At 41.8% G+C, this 15,185-nt stretch overlaps 2 protein-coding genes across 8 annotated transcripts in view; both read left to right on the top strand.

The window, feature by feature from the left end:
* Positions 1–4,959, top strand: part of RETREG1 (reticulophagy regulator 1) — a 63,075-nt gene extending 58,116 nt beyond the window's left edge. For all 4 annotated transcript variants that reach the window (XM_068670837.1, XM_068670838.1, XM_068670839.1 and 1 more), the window contains one exon: positions 741–4,959. In XM_068670837.1, coding sequence (XP_068526938.1) covers positions 741–1,252 — 512 coding nt within the window. In that variant the 3' untranslated portion in view covers positions 1,253–4,959. The remainder of the gene's footprint in view (positions 1–740) is intronic.
* Positions 4,960–5,040: 81 nt separating this feature from the next.
* ZNF622 (zinc finger protein 622) lies at positions 5,041–12,656 on the top strand. 4 transcript variants are annotated; one of them, XM_068670833.1, is made up of 7 exons: positions 5,041–5,190; positions 5,591–6,199; positions 8,268–8,522; positions 9,286–9,448; positions 9,889–10,001; positions 11,017–11,160; positions 11,758–12,656. In XM_068670833.1, the coding sequence occupies exons 1-7, from the start codon at positions 5,055–5,057 to the stop codon at positions 11,883–11,885; spliced, it is 1,548 nt and encodes a 515-aa protein (XP_068526934.1). In that variant the 5' UTR covers positions 5,041–5,054; the 3' UTR covers positions 11,886–12,656. The 4 variants fall into 4 exon arrangements, with proteins under 4 accessions (XP_068526934.1, XP_068526933.1, XP_068526936.1 ...); XM_068670832.1 differs by having other exon boundaries at positions 5,075–5,210; XM_068670835.1 differs by lacking the exon at positions 5,041–5,190 and adding an exon at positions 5,217–5,364.
* The last annotated feature ends 2,529 nt before the right edge of the window (positions 12,657–15,185 follow it).

Raw genomic sequence — 15,185 nt, 5'->3', positions numbered from 1 at the left:
GTAATCTGTAGAGTTCCCATTTTCTTGCTTCTATTTAGTACAAGCACTGAATGCGAAAGCAAAAGTTTATGAATTAAGTCTTTACATTGTTTTTATATCTTTATTTAAATGTGTTATTAGAAGTTTATTAAACTTTTTAAAAGCTTATTAAAATTCTGTAATACCTTCATATACACGTATTTGTAATATATCTATATATAGTGAAGAAAAGGAGTTTAAAGACTTCTCACATTATAAATTTTAGCACTTTAGTTGATTGGTGTATTTAGAACTGGCTGTGCTGAAGAGTTGGCATGGGTTGTTTTTTATATAGCTAAATACCACCTTTTTTCTTCAAATATTATTGAAAAGAGTCGTTCTCAAACACTTTTTCCAAATCTCTACATAAATACTGCAAATTGACTTTAGGTAGAAAGTTTTAATGTGGAGTCACTGAAATGGAAAATGTAATGTAACTGAATGCTTGTCTTACTTCTCTTTTTTGGGACTGGAATGATTTTCACACACACTATGAACCCAAATTCAAAGTCAGGTTGATAACAGTTGATTTGAAGTACTAGATTTTTATTTTATTTTAAATGTAAGATAATGCTCTTCTGCATTAGGATTACAGAAGACTACAGAATAGTAAATGTATTCAAAGGAAAATTTACTAATTGCATTTTTACACTTGGCTGCTTTTTTGGGGAAGCGTTTCTTGTTTGCTAACGCTGTTTCCTTCTGTTAATCCTGTGTAATAGATTTTGACCGACCTAGTGATCATGAGGAAGCTTTTGCTAGAGATCTTGCAGAATTCCCTTCCTTAGAAAATGGTGCAGGAACAAATGATGATGATGACTCAAGCATCGGTATGCCCATCCAGCAAAAAAGAAAAAAAGAACAAACATATTTCAAGGTGGATCATTCTTCCAGACAGAGTAAAGAGAGACCATCCACTGCAGGGCTCTCCTTGCCTTTGACCAGTGACCAAACCTTTAATTTAATGAGTGGAATTGCTGGGGATGTCATCGCAGCTGCAGTGTCTGCTGCCATCAAAGACCAGTTGCAGTCTGTACAGCAAGCTTCTTCGCATGCAGTGCCCAGTTTGAGTGAAGAGACAGACACAGAGGAAGCCGATGATTTTGAACTGCTTGACCAGTCTGAGCTTGAGCAGATTGAGAAAGAATTGGGACTTTCACAAGGCCAAGAAGCAGAATCCCAGGAGAAAAAGAAGTCTTCAGGCTTCCTTTCAAATCTGCTTGGAAATCATTAACCTGGGAATTGCAGTTGGTGACACAGAAGAAATGAAACACAAAATCAAATGCAAAAAAAGGAAAATTCTGAGCTGTAAGCTTTAACTATCACTTTAGATGTGTTGTAATAATTTCCCTTATGCAGAGTGAATTAACTGGATAAATATCAGCTGATACTGATAGTTTAATGTTTCTGGTAGTTAAACCTCAATGTTATAGCATGGAAATGAATTATCTATCCACTGTTTGGTTGCAGATGAGTGTTGGAGGTCAGTTGTTCAAAAGGTTTGGGGAAGAGGTTTTTTTTTCATCTTTTTGCCAAACATACATTTTGGGGTCCTTAGCCAAAGTTTCAACATCGGCAACTTATTTATTCTCAGTTGCCAACCTTGGCCGGCAATCTTAATGATTCACACTGCGAGGATGAGTTATCAGAGGATTGCAGTGAGATTAACTAAGTCTCGCCTCCGTCAGTCATACTGAGAAGTCTGGAGCCCTGCAGTTATTATTAGGTATAGTGCATCTACTATTTATGAACACGGTAACCAGCAGAACTCTAGTTTAACTGTGTGCAACACTGTCATCAGTGGACTTGATTTAACACTTAAAATCTTTGAATTATTTTGGATATGGTGATGCATTTCCACGTTTTTTGCTGTTTTAGGCTTGTAGAGTTGTAACGTGGCACGCTATTTGACTGGCCACCTGCTGTGTTCCTTGATAGAGTCTGGTCCTTGGCAGTATTGCCTGTGTAAAGTCAGCCAACGCATTTTTATATTTAAGAGTTAATATTTAAACTGAACAGCCTTTTGGGGAGCAGGTGGGGTAGTTATTGTTTGGATTAGGGAAGATATAAGAGTTAGAGGCAAAGAGAAGGGCTTCTTTAGCTGCCACTTCTGTAATTCAAGATTCTGTGTGGGTTTTTCTTTGTTTGTTTGTTTTGTTTTGTTTTCTTCTGTTCTTTTTTTTTTTTTTTTTCCCTGGAACAGCTGCCATCACTTGCAACAAAAGTTGTGTTGCAAGCTGGATCTCTTAATACACTTAAAGTATTCAGTGCGGTCATTCGCTATAGAAGTCACTCAGAATCTTCTCGGCACCTAAACTAGTAAAATAAAAATGAACTTGTTTAAATTATTTGCCATTTTAAACCCCATGTGTGCTCAGTGAATGGCATGGGATCTTAAGCAGGTTACTTGTTTGATTTTTCGTAGGGCTTTTTTGTTCACCTTTAATATAATCAAATTGTAATACCAAGCAATAGTAATCAAAGAAGTAGGAAGAAGTAAAGCTAGTTTTTCTAATGTGATGTAAACAGTTAGCAGAGTCGAGGGACCATGTCAGCTGCTACTACTACTAAAGTGATTTTCCATTTGCTGGCATTTTAAGAGGTGAATACTGTCATCCAGGACCCTCAGAAAGTACAGCAACGGAGTGAAAAAATGTTCACTAACATGTATGTGTAGGTAAACCTGTGTTTAACTCTTTTTTCCTGAGGTGACAAAGTAGGCAGATGGCCAAACAGATTGTAGCTAAAGAAAAGATGCTGATAATTTTTGACACTGGCTTTATCGTTGCTTGTGCTTTTGTGTCAGTAATGCATATTGATCGTGTTTGCTGTCCTTTACCAGTAAAAAAGTGAGCCTGTGCCTTCATTATCCAATCCATTTTGAAATAAGCAGATGCCGGATGTAGATCCCAGAAGATGCAGCTTTTGAAATGGTAACATCTTAACATTAAAAACAAGATACTGGAAATCATTTTAAAAATGTGGCCATGTCGCTTTCACACTGTTAGTTGTTAAGTTTCATTTTCAACTTCCCTAAGTCTGTCTTTCTCATTTGGAAAAACAAAAACAAAAGAGGCTTTTGCTGAGAAATGAATAAGTTGAAAGGCCATTTAAGTTTCTCAGACGAGTTAAAAACATTGTCTCCCTGCTGCATGTATAGGACAATCTATATATTGAGAAGAGTACAACTTCCAGGTTGCTGACGGGACTTTGCAGAGTACCTAGGCCAAGCGTGCTTCCCGAACAAGGGCACTCGCTGGTGCCAGAAGATGCAACAGGCGCCAGGACAGAGAGAACTGGAGAGGCAGCAGCGCTTAGCGAGTTTTGCTGAAGCGGGTGGACAAGACATGCGAACTAGCTGTCAGTGGTGGCATCGCAACAGCGTGCACTTTATTGTTGTTTTATGAAGAATGCTGTGATTATAAAAGTACTTAACACAGGGGCGCTCTTCTAGAATAATTAGATCAAGAAGGATAAGCAGTTGGAGGAGTTTCTCAGACTTTTTGTAAATGATCCATTTTCTGGTTTCGACATAGATAAACAGATCCATTTTTCTTCAATAAAGTATGTGTCTCTCTTGCTTTTACTTTCCATTTAAAAAAAAACAAAACTCAAGAAAGCAAATCATTAAAGCTTAGGGACATAATTACTTATTTGACTGTCTTGAATTTTGTCTGTTCTCATGGTAGTTGATTACATGGTATTTTTTTTTATTCAAGCCCCTAAATACTGTGGAAGGAGGTAATTCTCTACCACTTAGTATTCCTCCTAAGGTAGTGGAAAGATGCGTAGTTTTTGTGGAAAGTTACCCCTTCCCTCCTAAGCAAGTGCAAGTAAGAAACCCTTTGCTCAGACACAATACATTTCACTGCCAATAGTTGGAAAGCAAAACACAAAGAAAACATTTCTCCTTCATGAGATCCCTTCCACACCATGTTTAGTTGGAAATCATATGAGAAACCTTCATTTTGCTGTATTCTAGCAGCAGCCATGACATAGCTGTTACATACAAATTCTTGTCATGTAATCTGCCAATCGTCCACACAGTCTTTGCAACCAAGTGTTGTCATCATATTCCAAAATTAAAAAAAGTAAGGCAGGAAAAAGGGCAAGTGAGTACGTGACAGGCCATGGCTTTGGAACATAATTTTGTTACATAGGAGGCCTGCTTTCGGACAATTTACAGACAAAAACCAGCACAATCAGTGTGGAGGCTGTGAATTGCAGAGCACGGACGTGTGAGCAGGTGACCAGGAGGTAATGCCAAGTGTGATCTCGTGGGATCTGTGCCATGCAGGAGCTGCCTACGTGCGTGCAGCTCTGCATCCTCTGCCTCCAGTCGTGTGGTTCACGTTCCTCCTTGCCTTTCAGTGGCTTCTTCATGTACCTGCACCTGGAGAAAGCTACGTGTGTTAGGGCAGTGTCTGTGGGATGCAGCTCACTCCTTCGTACTCACAAAATTTCCCTGTGCGCTATTACATCTGAGTAACCAATACTGAATTGGTGGCCTTACATGCATTAGGTCCAGAATAAAAGCACTTTTCAATGCAGAGCACTTCTCCTTGTGCATGTGCTAGACATTTACCATGAGTCTTATTCTTGAAAACAAAATCATTCTACACAGAGGAGGAGGGGAAATAATGCTAACCCCAAGTAACAGGATACAAGACAGTGCTTGTTTCACTTGCTCTCTGTTTGTTTGGCACTTTTCCAGACTGTTCATCTAAGCGTTCAGAACAACCTCACTGTAGTCCAAGTGCAATGTAACAGCCCGTAACGCCCCGACAGGTAACCAGAAACTGGAAAATTACAAAATGTCTTTATTTAAACAATTTCGCAGCACTTTACCTAGCTTGATTACTATTTTGTAAACATGGAATTACTATATCGATTGTTTGTAAAAAATCATTTAATAAAATACGTGTTAGTTTTTATCTTTCACCGTATCTCCCCCCACGTTTTGTTCCCGAGGCGGGCGGGTGAGGGTCCTGCTCAGCAGCCCCCGGGCCGGGCCCGCCGCGGCGGCAGGGGGCGGCATGGCGGGGACCGATCGTTCCCCGCCCGCGGAAGGAAGGCGGCGACAGGGCCCGGCCCTTCCTGGTGGCGCAGCGAGGCCGCAACCGGCACCGGGACCGACCTCGTTGGGGAAGGAGGGCGTCAGGCCGGGGCCTGGTGGGAGCCTCTGGCTTCTGGTCTGTGGGGAAAGGGAGCAGGGCTCCTGAAGGGCTGTTACTGAGGCGGGGAGCCCCCCCTCGGTCTGTGCCTGAGCCCTGGGAGCCGGGACGCGGAGGTGCTGCTGTGGTGCCCGTCATTGCTCACAGCCACATCTCAGCCTTTGGGGGTGCAGTTAGGTGGGCTTTAAGGTCCTGTCCAACCCCAGCCATTCCGGGATTCTGTATTGTGATCCTCCCAGTCGGTAACGTGCCGTTTGCTGACGCTGGTATCTCACAAACATTGTTTTGTGCCTGAACTGCAGCTGCTATGCTGCCTGACATGGGTGCTGTCAGGATGGGTTTGGTTTGTTTTGTTTTGGTTGTTTATTAGCGTGACTTATTTATTCCCCGCTTTCTAGCAATGGCAACCTACACGTGCATCACTTGCCGCGTGGCTTTCAAGGATGCTGACATCCAGCGTGCCCACTACAAAACCGACTGGCACAGGTACAATCTGAAGCGCAAGGTGGCCGACATGCCGCCCGTCACCGCCGAGAACTTCCAGGAGAGGGTCCTCGCGCAGAGAGCAGTAGCAGAGGAGAAGAACAAAGTCACTGCCACCTACTGCACGGTTTGCAGCAAGAGGTTCTCCACCTTCAACGCCTATGAGAATCACCTGAAGTCCAAGAAGCACCTGGAGTTGGAGAAGAAGGCTGTTCAAGCTGTCAGCGAGAAGGTGAAAATACTGAATGAAAAGAACCTGGAAAAGGGGCTTGCCCTGGAGAGCGTGAACAAAGATGAAATGAACGCAGCTATACAGCAAGCCATCAGAGCTCAGCCATCTTCATCACCAAAGAAGACACCTCTGCCCCCTAGTAATGCAAGCGGCTCTCCCGTTTCTATGGAAAGCACCAGTCAGTCGCAGAGTAGAGAACGATCTGAAAAACCTCCACGTCTGCAGTGGTTTGAACAACAAGCGAAGAAGCTGGCCAAGCAACAGGCAGAGGAAGAGGAGGATACGGAAGAAGGTAAGGCAGTAAATATGATGATGACAGGTAGCTGGGCATAAGCTGTGTAGTTGGTTTTGTATGAAAGCCTCCTTTTTATTTTCTTTAGTGCAGCTTTTTTAATTACATAAGGTCTTCCTGTTGATTTAGTTTCCATCTGAACAGAGGATTTAAGGCTGGTCCATGCTCGCAGTTAGGGCCTCCATGTTACAGTGTCTGATCAGGCAGCTGTGCAAGATACTAAGACGTGTGAGGGCTGGATATAAGCACTGCTGTGAGCACTGTTTCCAGCGTAAAGTCCTAGGGGAATTCTCGGGCCAGCACAGAAGGTTACCCTGAAACTACTTCTGAAAAGTAAATGAAATGAACAAAAATCAATCAGGGTTATTTGTACCATGGTTCACTTTACTGATCTGTTGAGAAGAGATGGGAGTGGGGCTTTTGTTTTTAATTGCCAATCAAGACTAGATGTGTGAGTTTGCTCTTTAGACCACCACTCTGTGGCATAATTCCTCAGCACATTGGCATCTATAGTAAAAATAGTTAAAGAGGTGCTGCCCTGCCTGCCTGTTCCTGCTGCGCCACCCTCGCCACTTGTGTGGATACAGCTCTTTGCTGGGGCTGGCCTGGGAAGTGGACAAATGAAATAATCAGAGCTTTGGGACTCCCAGGAGGGGTTAGTTGTAAACCAGACATTTTCAGTGCTGTGGCTTACAGCGCAGGCCACAAAGGCATCTAGTAGAGCATTGGAATGGGGTGATTAAACGGCAGCAGGGGGGCCAGGAGCGAATGAAATGGGAACATACTATTCCAGCCTCAGTACTGAAACCATTGCGGCATGTTACTGCATCTGTTACAGCATTTTTGTGCTGGTGAAGTGTCAGTTGCAGTCTCTGGGGAATCTGTGCATGGAATAGGACTGTTCTACAGGAGAAGGAACGAATGCTGCTGAACGTGGAGCTTAGCACCTAAAGAAGAAGGCAGCTTGCACTAGTTTTGTATTAATGTATTTGTCATAAATTGTGATGCTAAATCTTGGTGGGTTTCCCAGTGTTAATTTGCCTTTTAAGTATGTGCCCAGGCATGTTCCCTACACGTCCTGCTAAGTCAGTCTCATTAAAATTGTTAAACTATATCCTGTAGCAAAGATCTTTAATTAGCATCCTGCAGCACTGGGGAGTGTCCCTTTGCCTGTTCTCAAACACCGTGCCATGGCGGTGGGAGCAGGGAACTGGGAAATGCTCTCTGTCCCGCATCTGCCCCCTTTGGAAACCATTTCTAGATCCCTCTACCCATATAACCAGATTCCTGGTTCACAAGCCTTTTTTTTTTTTTTTTTTTTTTTCAAATTATAATTAGCTAACAGTGCATCTGACAGCTGATTAAAGATGTAGATGAAGTGTATGTAGTCTGTTGGTTTTAAACATCTATCGTATTTGGTAGTGGCTCTGTGCATTTACAAAAGTTCAAAATAAATTTAATAAACAGCATTTCCCTGTGGAGTTAAAGCCCTCCCTGATGAATCCTGAAGCCCATAGTCAGTACCTGTGGGGAATCCTCTGTAGCTTGTAGTCTGCATTGAGAGCTGCAGTAATCTTGCAAGCATGTAAAATTGTTAGTAAATCTTGGGTAACTGCAAGAACTGGCTTGTTCTTCTCCTTGGTTGAAGAAGTATGTGTGAACAGGAGTGTGTTTTCCCTCACTGCTAAGTCACTGCTGGAAATGAGTGTTTCCATTTTTCTGACGGAATTGTGTTGTTTTTAATGAAGCATGCATGTGTTCTTGTGCTGTAGCGAATTAAATTAAAGGTTTTGAAACTGCAATTAAGTGTTAATAGTTGAGAAAATGGAGAGGGAAAAAATGAGACCTGCCAGCTTTTTTTATGACCAGTCTTGAGCTTTGCTGTGTGTTTTACAAAAAAAAAGTTGTTTTACTGGAAATGATAAAACCTTGCACCTGGAAATAAGCATGTGGCACTTAGCTGTAAGAATAGATAATGCAATATTTTCTGAAAACTGTTTTTTAACTTAATTGGGAACTAGAAGAAATAATCAAGTAAATAAATCTTTCTTAATTTTCCATTGAAAAGGCTGGGAAGATATGGATTCTGATGAAGACCTTGGCTCTGATGAAGAGATGGAAAGCGTGGGAGAAGAAGAGGAGGAGCAGGCAGAAGCTGAAAGTGCTCCTGCTGTCGGGGCCATACCAGTCACAGACTGCTTGTTCTGTTCCCACCATTCAAGATCCCTCATGAAGAATGTGGCCCATATGACAAAAGTTCACAGTTTCTTCATTCCAGACATAGAGTACCTTGTGGATCTCAGGGGACTAATTAAGTACTTGGGTATGCCTGTAATCTCTTGATTTTCACCTGGATAATTATAGACTGTTAGTGCTTATTTTCACTTAGATACAACTTATTTTTTTTGTTTTGTTTTGTTTTTTGTTTGTTTATTTTTTTTGGTGGTGGTGAGTTTTTTTGTGTATGTGTAAGATCTGGAAGCTGTCTAGTTCAGTATTTTGATCATGGTGAGGACTGTGGGTTTTCTAGGGAGAGTGAAGGGAAACCCTACTGAACAAACACGTGGCCACATACCCTGTAGATCTTGCGTGTTTTTTTAATGCTGAGAGATTTTTTCAGCTAACACAAAATTTAGGACAAAACTCAACTGCTGTAGTGTGCCTTTGAGCCATCTTACACTGGGGGAGGTTCTGAATACCTAATGAGTCATCAGTGCTTCCCTCATCTGTTGACAGAGCAGGTGAGACAGCTAAAAGCTAGGCAAAGAACATCTAGTGTGTTGTCTAATGTGATAGTGAGGAACATAAAATACTACGGGAGTATCAGATAGAAAGTTGTAACAGAAGCTTGGAATGTTTTACTGAGTATATGTAATGATCCATACCTAGTCACATGAATTCTTTAAGTGCACAGACTTTGTCCCCGGTAGAGCCGTATGATCAAGGCATAGCAACAGCAGGGTGTTACTGGATATGAAGGACTCAAAGTTCTTCCTCAGTCTCTCTGCCTTCAAGCTGGGAAGGCCACATCACTGAAATGTTAATTATTGAGTAGGGACCAATAAAAGTGTCGATTTTATCTGCAGGAGAGAAAATTGGTGTTGGGAAGATCTGCATCTGGTGTAATGAAAGGGGGAAGTCCTTCTACTCCACAGAAGCAGTACAGGCTCACATGAACGACAAAAGCCACTGTAAACTCTTCACAGATGGAGATGCAGCATTGGAATTTGCAGACTTCTATGATTTTAGGTGAGGACACTTTTCTTTCAGTGGAGCACAGCTGAGGGCAGACAAAAGAACAGTTGAACGTTACATCACATCACAATCTCTTACTAGTTTTTAAAATTCGGTCCTGTTTCTGTTTTGATGCTTATTTTGTGTAGCTGTTTTGCCACCTTTCTAGGTTAGCATAACACCATGATGGTGGTGGCTTTTCACAATAAATAAATACCTGTTAAGAGCGCAGCAGCAGAACCGCACTGGGTTATAGAACTTGGAGGAAGGGTGGTTCTTGTCTTCAGCCGCTGTTCAGGGAAAGGTGTTTCTGGGAAGAACTCTTAAACCGGTGTAGGTGAAACATGATGATGGTTGTGGGTTGCTGTAGCTGTACGCAGGTTCTTCTGTGGGATGGGTCTGGATAGCTGTGGCTGCTCGCCCCATGTAAAACGTACACTGCTTCTCCTCTCTAGGAGCAGTTACCCTGATCACAAGGAAGGGCAAGATGGGGAGGTGTCCGGAGAGCTCCCAGCAGAGAAGGACTTGGAATATGATGATGACACCATGGAGCTGATCCTTCCTTCAGGTAGGCACGCGATCTGTGTTAAGATGTACTTCCTCTGGGTTTCTCATAGGCGTAGCTGTTACTTGAAGTCATTGTGATAAGTATTTTCCTTTGGCAAGGGAGCAAGTAATTTTGCATTAAGTGTATTTGGGGTTTTGTCTTCCCTCTCCATGATTCTCACTACAAAATTTAAAGACTTGTCTGTCATTTCACAGAAAATAATTAGCTTAAACAAACTTGGAAGCCTTTTTTTCTTTCTTTTTTTTTTTTTCTTCACATTTATTTCTTAAATATAACTTCAGCATTAATATAAATATGGTTTGGGGCACAGGGTTCCTTTGGCTATTTGACCTGTTCATTAACATGTGATTCACATGATACACTGCAAGAGTTTCCTTATCTTGCTTTAGTGCAACATGGAGACATTGTAACTTAGGTTACCTAGTGTAGTTTTTTTTGCAGAGTGGTATCTGGTACACTGGTAATAGATTTCATAAACTTCTTCATTGAAATAAATTTCTTTAAACAACCCTACTCTTGCCTTGTAAGAGTATTTGAGAATTTGGCACTCCTACACATAATTTTGTTGTTGTTCTGGTGTTTTTATATGAGGGGACCACAGCCCTTTCATTCTGAAAAGTGTGGCAAGCTATGCAGTTACAGAAAGATCTTCCTGAATGTCACCGTTGTCTTCAGTGGCTACTTGAAACAGCATTCCCTTTATGATTATTCCCCAAATTAAATCTTTCTGCTAACTACCTGTTTGTTACCTGAGCTAAGGCCCTCTTGAAGAGTGTTCTTCAGAGTTTGGAGGTGGTTTGGTGTTTTTTCTTAAGGTAAAGTGCATTACACCAAATCTTAAGTAATTGCATTCAATTTGTAATAGTCTTAAAGTTTTTTTTTTCTTTGTAATGCCTTAGCCTTTTAAAAACATTTCTTGGCACTTTACCTTTCCACAGTTTTCACAATGTGCTCGATTACCATATTTCAGAAACTGCATTATTATGCATAGTAAGATGTCTCCTCCTCTGAACAGGTGCCAGAGTGGGTCATCGTTCTTTAATGAGATACTACAAGCAACGGTTTGGTCTGTCAAGAACGGTGGCTGTTGCCAAAAATAAGAAAGCAGTGGGTCGGGTGTTGCAGCAGTACAAAGCTTTGGGCTGGACAAGTCAGACAGGTAGGTGCCAATTTGAGGTTTTGGCAGATGGTAAGGTTCTAGGATACCATCACCGTACAGTTACGTGAGTCGGGTTTGTTTCATGTTTGTGGGGTTTTAGTTTGTTTTCCACTCAATTCCCTTTCATTCCTGCTGTCCAAGCAGAAAAGGAAGTGCGTTTTGTCTAAAATCCATTGCAGCTTCTGTGCTAGCCCTTCAGTTCACCAGCACGTTTGTGATATTTGGTGAATTCCTGATATTTTGGTGTTTCTAGGGTAATAATCACACCTCTGCCTGTCAAAGCCACTACTCCTGATATTTAATATGTAGCATAAAGCATTCTTTGACAGGTGGAGCACTTTTTGAGTTGGGGAGTAGTGATGTGTTCTACATCCACTTTTGAAATAAAGGAACCACGCACTGGAATAACTTTTTCCCTTCACCACAGTTGTGGGTGTTCAGAGGAAACTGTCCTTTCCCAAGAGAAAAGTGAAAAGAAGCTTGCTAGTATGAAGAGAAAATATACAGCTAATTGCTGATTTAGACCCACAGTTTTGCAATTTAGTAGTGATCCCACAAACATTTATCCCTCTTTCCCTTCCTCCGTTCTCTCTGAAGGGGCAGTCTTTGCTCAGCAGCGTGATATGCAGTACCTGCAGAGGATGAAGTCGAAGTGGATGCTCAAGACGGGAATGAGTAACAATGCTACAAAGCAGAAGTATTTCCGGCCACAAGTCAGATTTTGAGTACCCCGGAGAGCTGCGTGCAACTGGTTTTGGAAAGAGGGATTTAATGGTTTCTGGCTCGTGGGTTGTGTTATTAAAATGGATTTGGTACCTAACAAATGGTGGTATGTATGCTGGTGTGCCGCCCTGTCTGTGAGAAGATGTCTTGCAGGGAGCTTTGTCTCTTCCACTGAAATGATGGTTGGCCTAACTTAAAAATGAAAATAACTTAAATGGAATATGCGGCGAAGTAATCACAGCCATGAGTAAGGATGCATAGTCTTACTGCTCATCCTTGTGCAATACCTTTCTGTGGGGCAGTTGTCATTGCCATTTGTCTGAATATCTTCAGTTCCCAATTCTGCAAATCAGCTGAGGCCAAGAGAAGATCCTCGACCTTAGCTTAGATTAGATCTAAACTGGAGATAGAGTATTGGAGGTGTTTACTCGTGGTGCCAGACATAAGTTAGCTGGGTATTCTGGACTTCTAGCTGGCACTGTTGAGGTGGAAATTTGAAAGCAGAGATTCTGGGAAGGTTAAGTGTAACTGTTTGAAGAAATGCACTAATGGGAAACAACTCCAGGATGTATTTTGTCCCTTGAAGTTGACTGTACTTGCTTAATGCTCCAGGTCAGGGCTGGGTTAATGACTTTCAACATAAACCAACTGCACTACATTTCATGAATTTTCATTACTTAAAACTGCTCAAAATTAACATAACATACAGGTGAATGTCCATCTAAACTTCTGATTATTTGTTAAAAAACTCCTGATTAAAACTCTGAAGTAACCGTTGATGTCAGCTTTTGTTATTCCCGTTGAGAACTTGTGTTTTATGGTCTTGCTGAAGGAGAGTCACCTGAGACATGTATAGCTGGAATAGAGTGTCCTTCCTGCCAAAAGCATGTTCTCCCACTTGAGCAAACTGTTACAGGCAGACATAGAGAAAACTTGCTTGTTAAAGAGCTCAGGCACCAGTGCTGGTGTTGGTCCTGGTGTTGTAGATGTTAAAAGCTTCCATGGCGTTACCAGTTCTTCTGACCTTCACGTAAAGAGTTAGACAATTAGACAAAATGTGTCGCCTAGCTCGTTGTGCTCTTGAGCTGTACTATGCTGGATTTACAGTGTCAACAGGACACAGTCCACAGGAAAATTGCTGCTTGCCTGCCTGCTAGTCATGGAGGTAGCTGCAGCTGATTACGGTCAAGTCGCATTTCCACGTTTTAGGATTACTCTGGACTCCCTAGTAGTGGGTTTGATTAGCATGATTTTTGTAAATTTTCTTCCTTTCCTTTAATGTTGTGTCCATTGTATGACTGGAAATAGCAGGGGAAATTTATAAGAACTTTGTCAATAACATTGGAATAATAACATTGACCTCTTAAAATAATCCACTAAGTAAGAAGTAAGTGCAAAAAAAGTAATACTGTCAGCATAGCAGCACTTCTGAAGTATATACTTAGTATGGACTTGGTATAGACTCATAGGAAAGAAATCATTTCACAATGGATGAGTGTTATGTACTTTTGTTGTATGGATTTTTGTTTGTTTAGTAAGTTCTGTTGCCTCAGAAATTTTCTGCCATTCCTCTTGCAAGATACAGATTTGACACAGCATTTTCTAAACTGACTAATACCTTAAAATGTACAGATGAGTGAAGGGAAACTGAAGCAGAGATAATTTAAAAAAAAAAAAAAAAAAGATAAGCTGTCTTCACATCCAAAATCCTAACTAAAGTTGGATTCATTAATTAACACCTTCTTTCTCATCCTCCTTTTTCATGACAAGGCAGAGTTTGCCATTATGTATCCATTGTGACATCTAGCTCACAATTAAATTTATATTAGAGGGTTTGCTCTTGTCAGAAATATGTTTCTCATACTCTGGGTTATTGGACTTCACTTCAAAGTTAGCTGAGACTGGATCTTACTCCTATGTGACTCAAGCTGGATGGCTCTTAAGGCATCAGCTCCTTTATTATACCCATGACTTGGCTCTACTCTGTATCTCAACGTGCTGTTATGGTACGGATTTCTGGCACTGAGGGTATTTCCTACTTAAGTTGTTCAGGCATCAGCATCTGGCTCTTGACACTGCTTGTATATTTTCCTTCAAAGTTGTAGGTTACTATCAAAGGGTCTTATGTCTATGGACAGGTTAGGTTGTCCCTACACAGAGAGTAAAATGAAGTGCCATTAACTTGAAGCCTCCTGAACAGGCTTTGAATACCAGCATTAGTCGATGGTGAGCAGCACCAGAGCAGCATTCAGACTGTAGCTGCTGGAAAACGCTTCTGGAGTATCTGGAATTTATATTAAGGATAGCACAATTATCCTGGAAAAGCCTTGAGCATAACCTAGTATAGTTGCTAAGGCCGTAGAGGTAGGTGTTAAGAAGCTTGGCAGAAATGCAACGAGGTAACTGACTAGGAGCAGCAAGTGGCTTTGAGTCCAATAAGGTTCCAGGTGAAGGTGCATGGAGTTTGCTGCCCTCCTGGACAGGAAAGGGCAACCAAATGAATCATAGAAACTACTATGAAACTGCATATGAAACCACTGTAGACTCACTGAAAGGAGCCTGCTGCTTCTCAAAAAACAGGGATTGTCTGAACATCCTCAGTCTAGTTCAGGAAGAAATGCAACGTGAAAAATGGTAGTAATTTGTCAAGTCACAGGGACAGAGACAATTTGTACAGCATACACCTGTGACTCCTGCCCTATACTTCCTACTGCAGCTTGATCAGAAGAAAATGGAGATGTGGGGGCACATACTGCTCCATTATCGGAAGAGTTTCAACTCCAAGATGAAAATGTGTACCTTGGAAAACCAGCAGAGGGCATAGGGAAGCTTTTCCCAGAATTGTGTTTACTATGAAAAGCCCAGTAAGGGTACATTCATGCAGAGGCAAAGCTCACCACTAAAGCAAGTTAAGATTAGCACTGGCTTCTGTGAGATGAATTGCTATTAATATCTCTGTTAGGTCCAGGGAGAGTACTGCTAGCAAAGGGTAATTAGGACAAGCATGCCGATTATCTGCAGTACTCAGCAACAGTCCGCACAGCTTGCAGGTAACTCCAGCGATGTCAGAGCTGGAAGTATTTTTATTAAACATGCTTGATAGCCTTACAGTTTAGTCTCTTACCTCCCCAGCCTAAGAATTGTACAAAGGATAGCAGAGGTCAGTTTATTGTTCCCTAAAGGAGTTCCAAATGATGGTTCCCATCAAGGAGCTAGGTTTTCAGCTCGGAAGGAGCACAGACAAGGTATCGCAGTTTCGGCAAGGCTGGGGTCCTGCTGCTTGCCTGCCCAGTAATACCTGG

The sequence above is a fragment of the Anas acuta genome, chromosome 2 (assembly GCF_963932015.1).
Source record: "Anas acuta chromosome 2, bAnaAcu1.1, whole genome shotgun sequence".
NCBI lineage: Eukaryota > Metazoa > Chordata > Aves > Anseriformes > Anatidae > Anas > Anas acuta.
Note: the sequence above shows the minus strand (reverse complement) of the source record. Positions and strands in the feature narration are given on the sequence as shown.

Bases quoted from the DNA above. Each gene is read 5' to 3' on its own strand.
- ZNF622 (XM_068670833.1), top strand. From the start codon at position 5,055: ATGGCGGGGACCGATCGTTCCCCGCCCGCGGAAGGAAGGCGGCGACAG. The intron at 9,449-9,888 runs GTGAGGACACTT...TCTCCTCTCTAG, and splicing joins GCAGACTTCTATGATTTTAG to GAGCAGTTACCCTGATCACA. The intron at 10,002-11,016 runs GTAGGCACGCGA...TCCTCTGAACAG, and splicing joins GGAGCTGATCCTTCCTTCAG to GTGCCAGAGTGGGTCATCGT.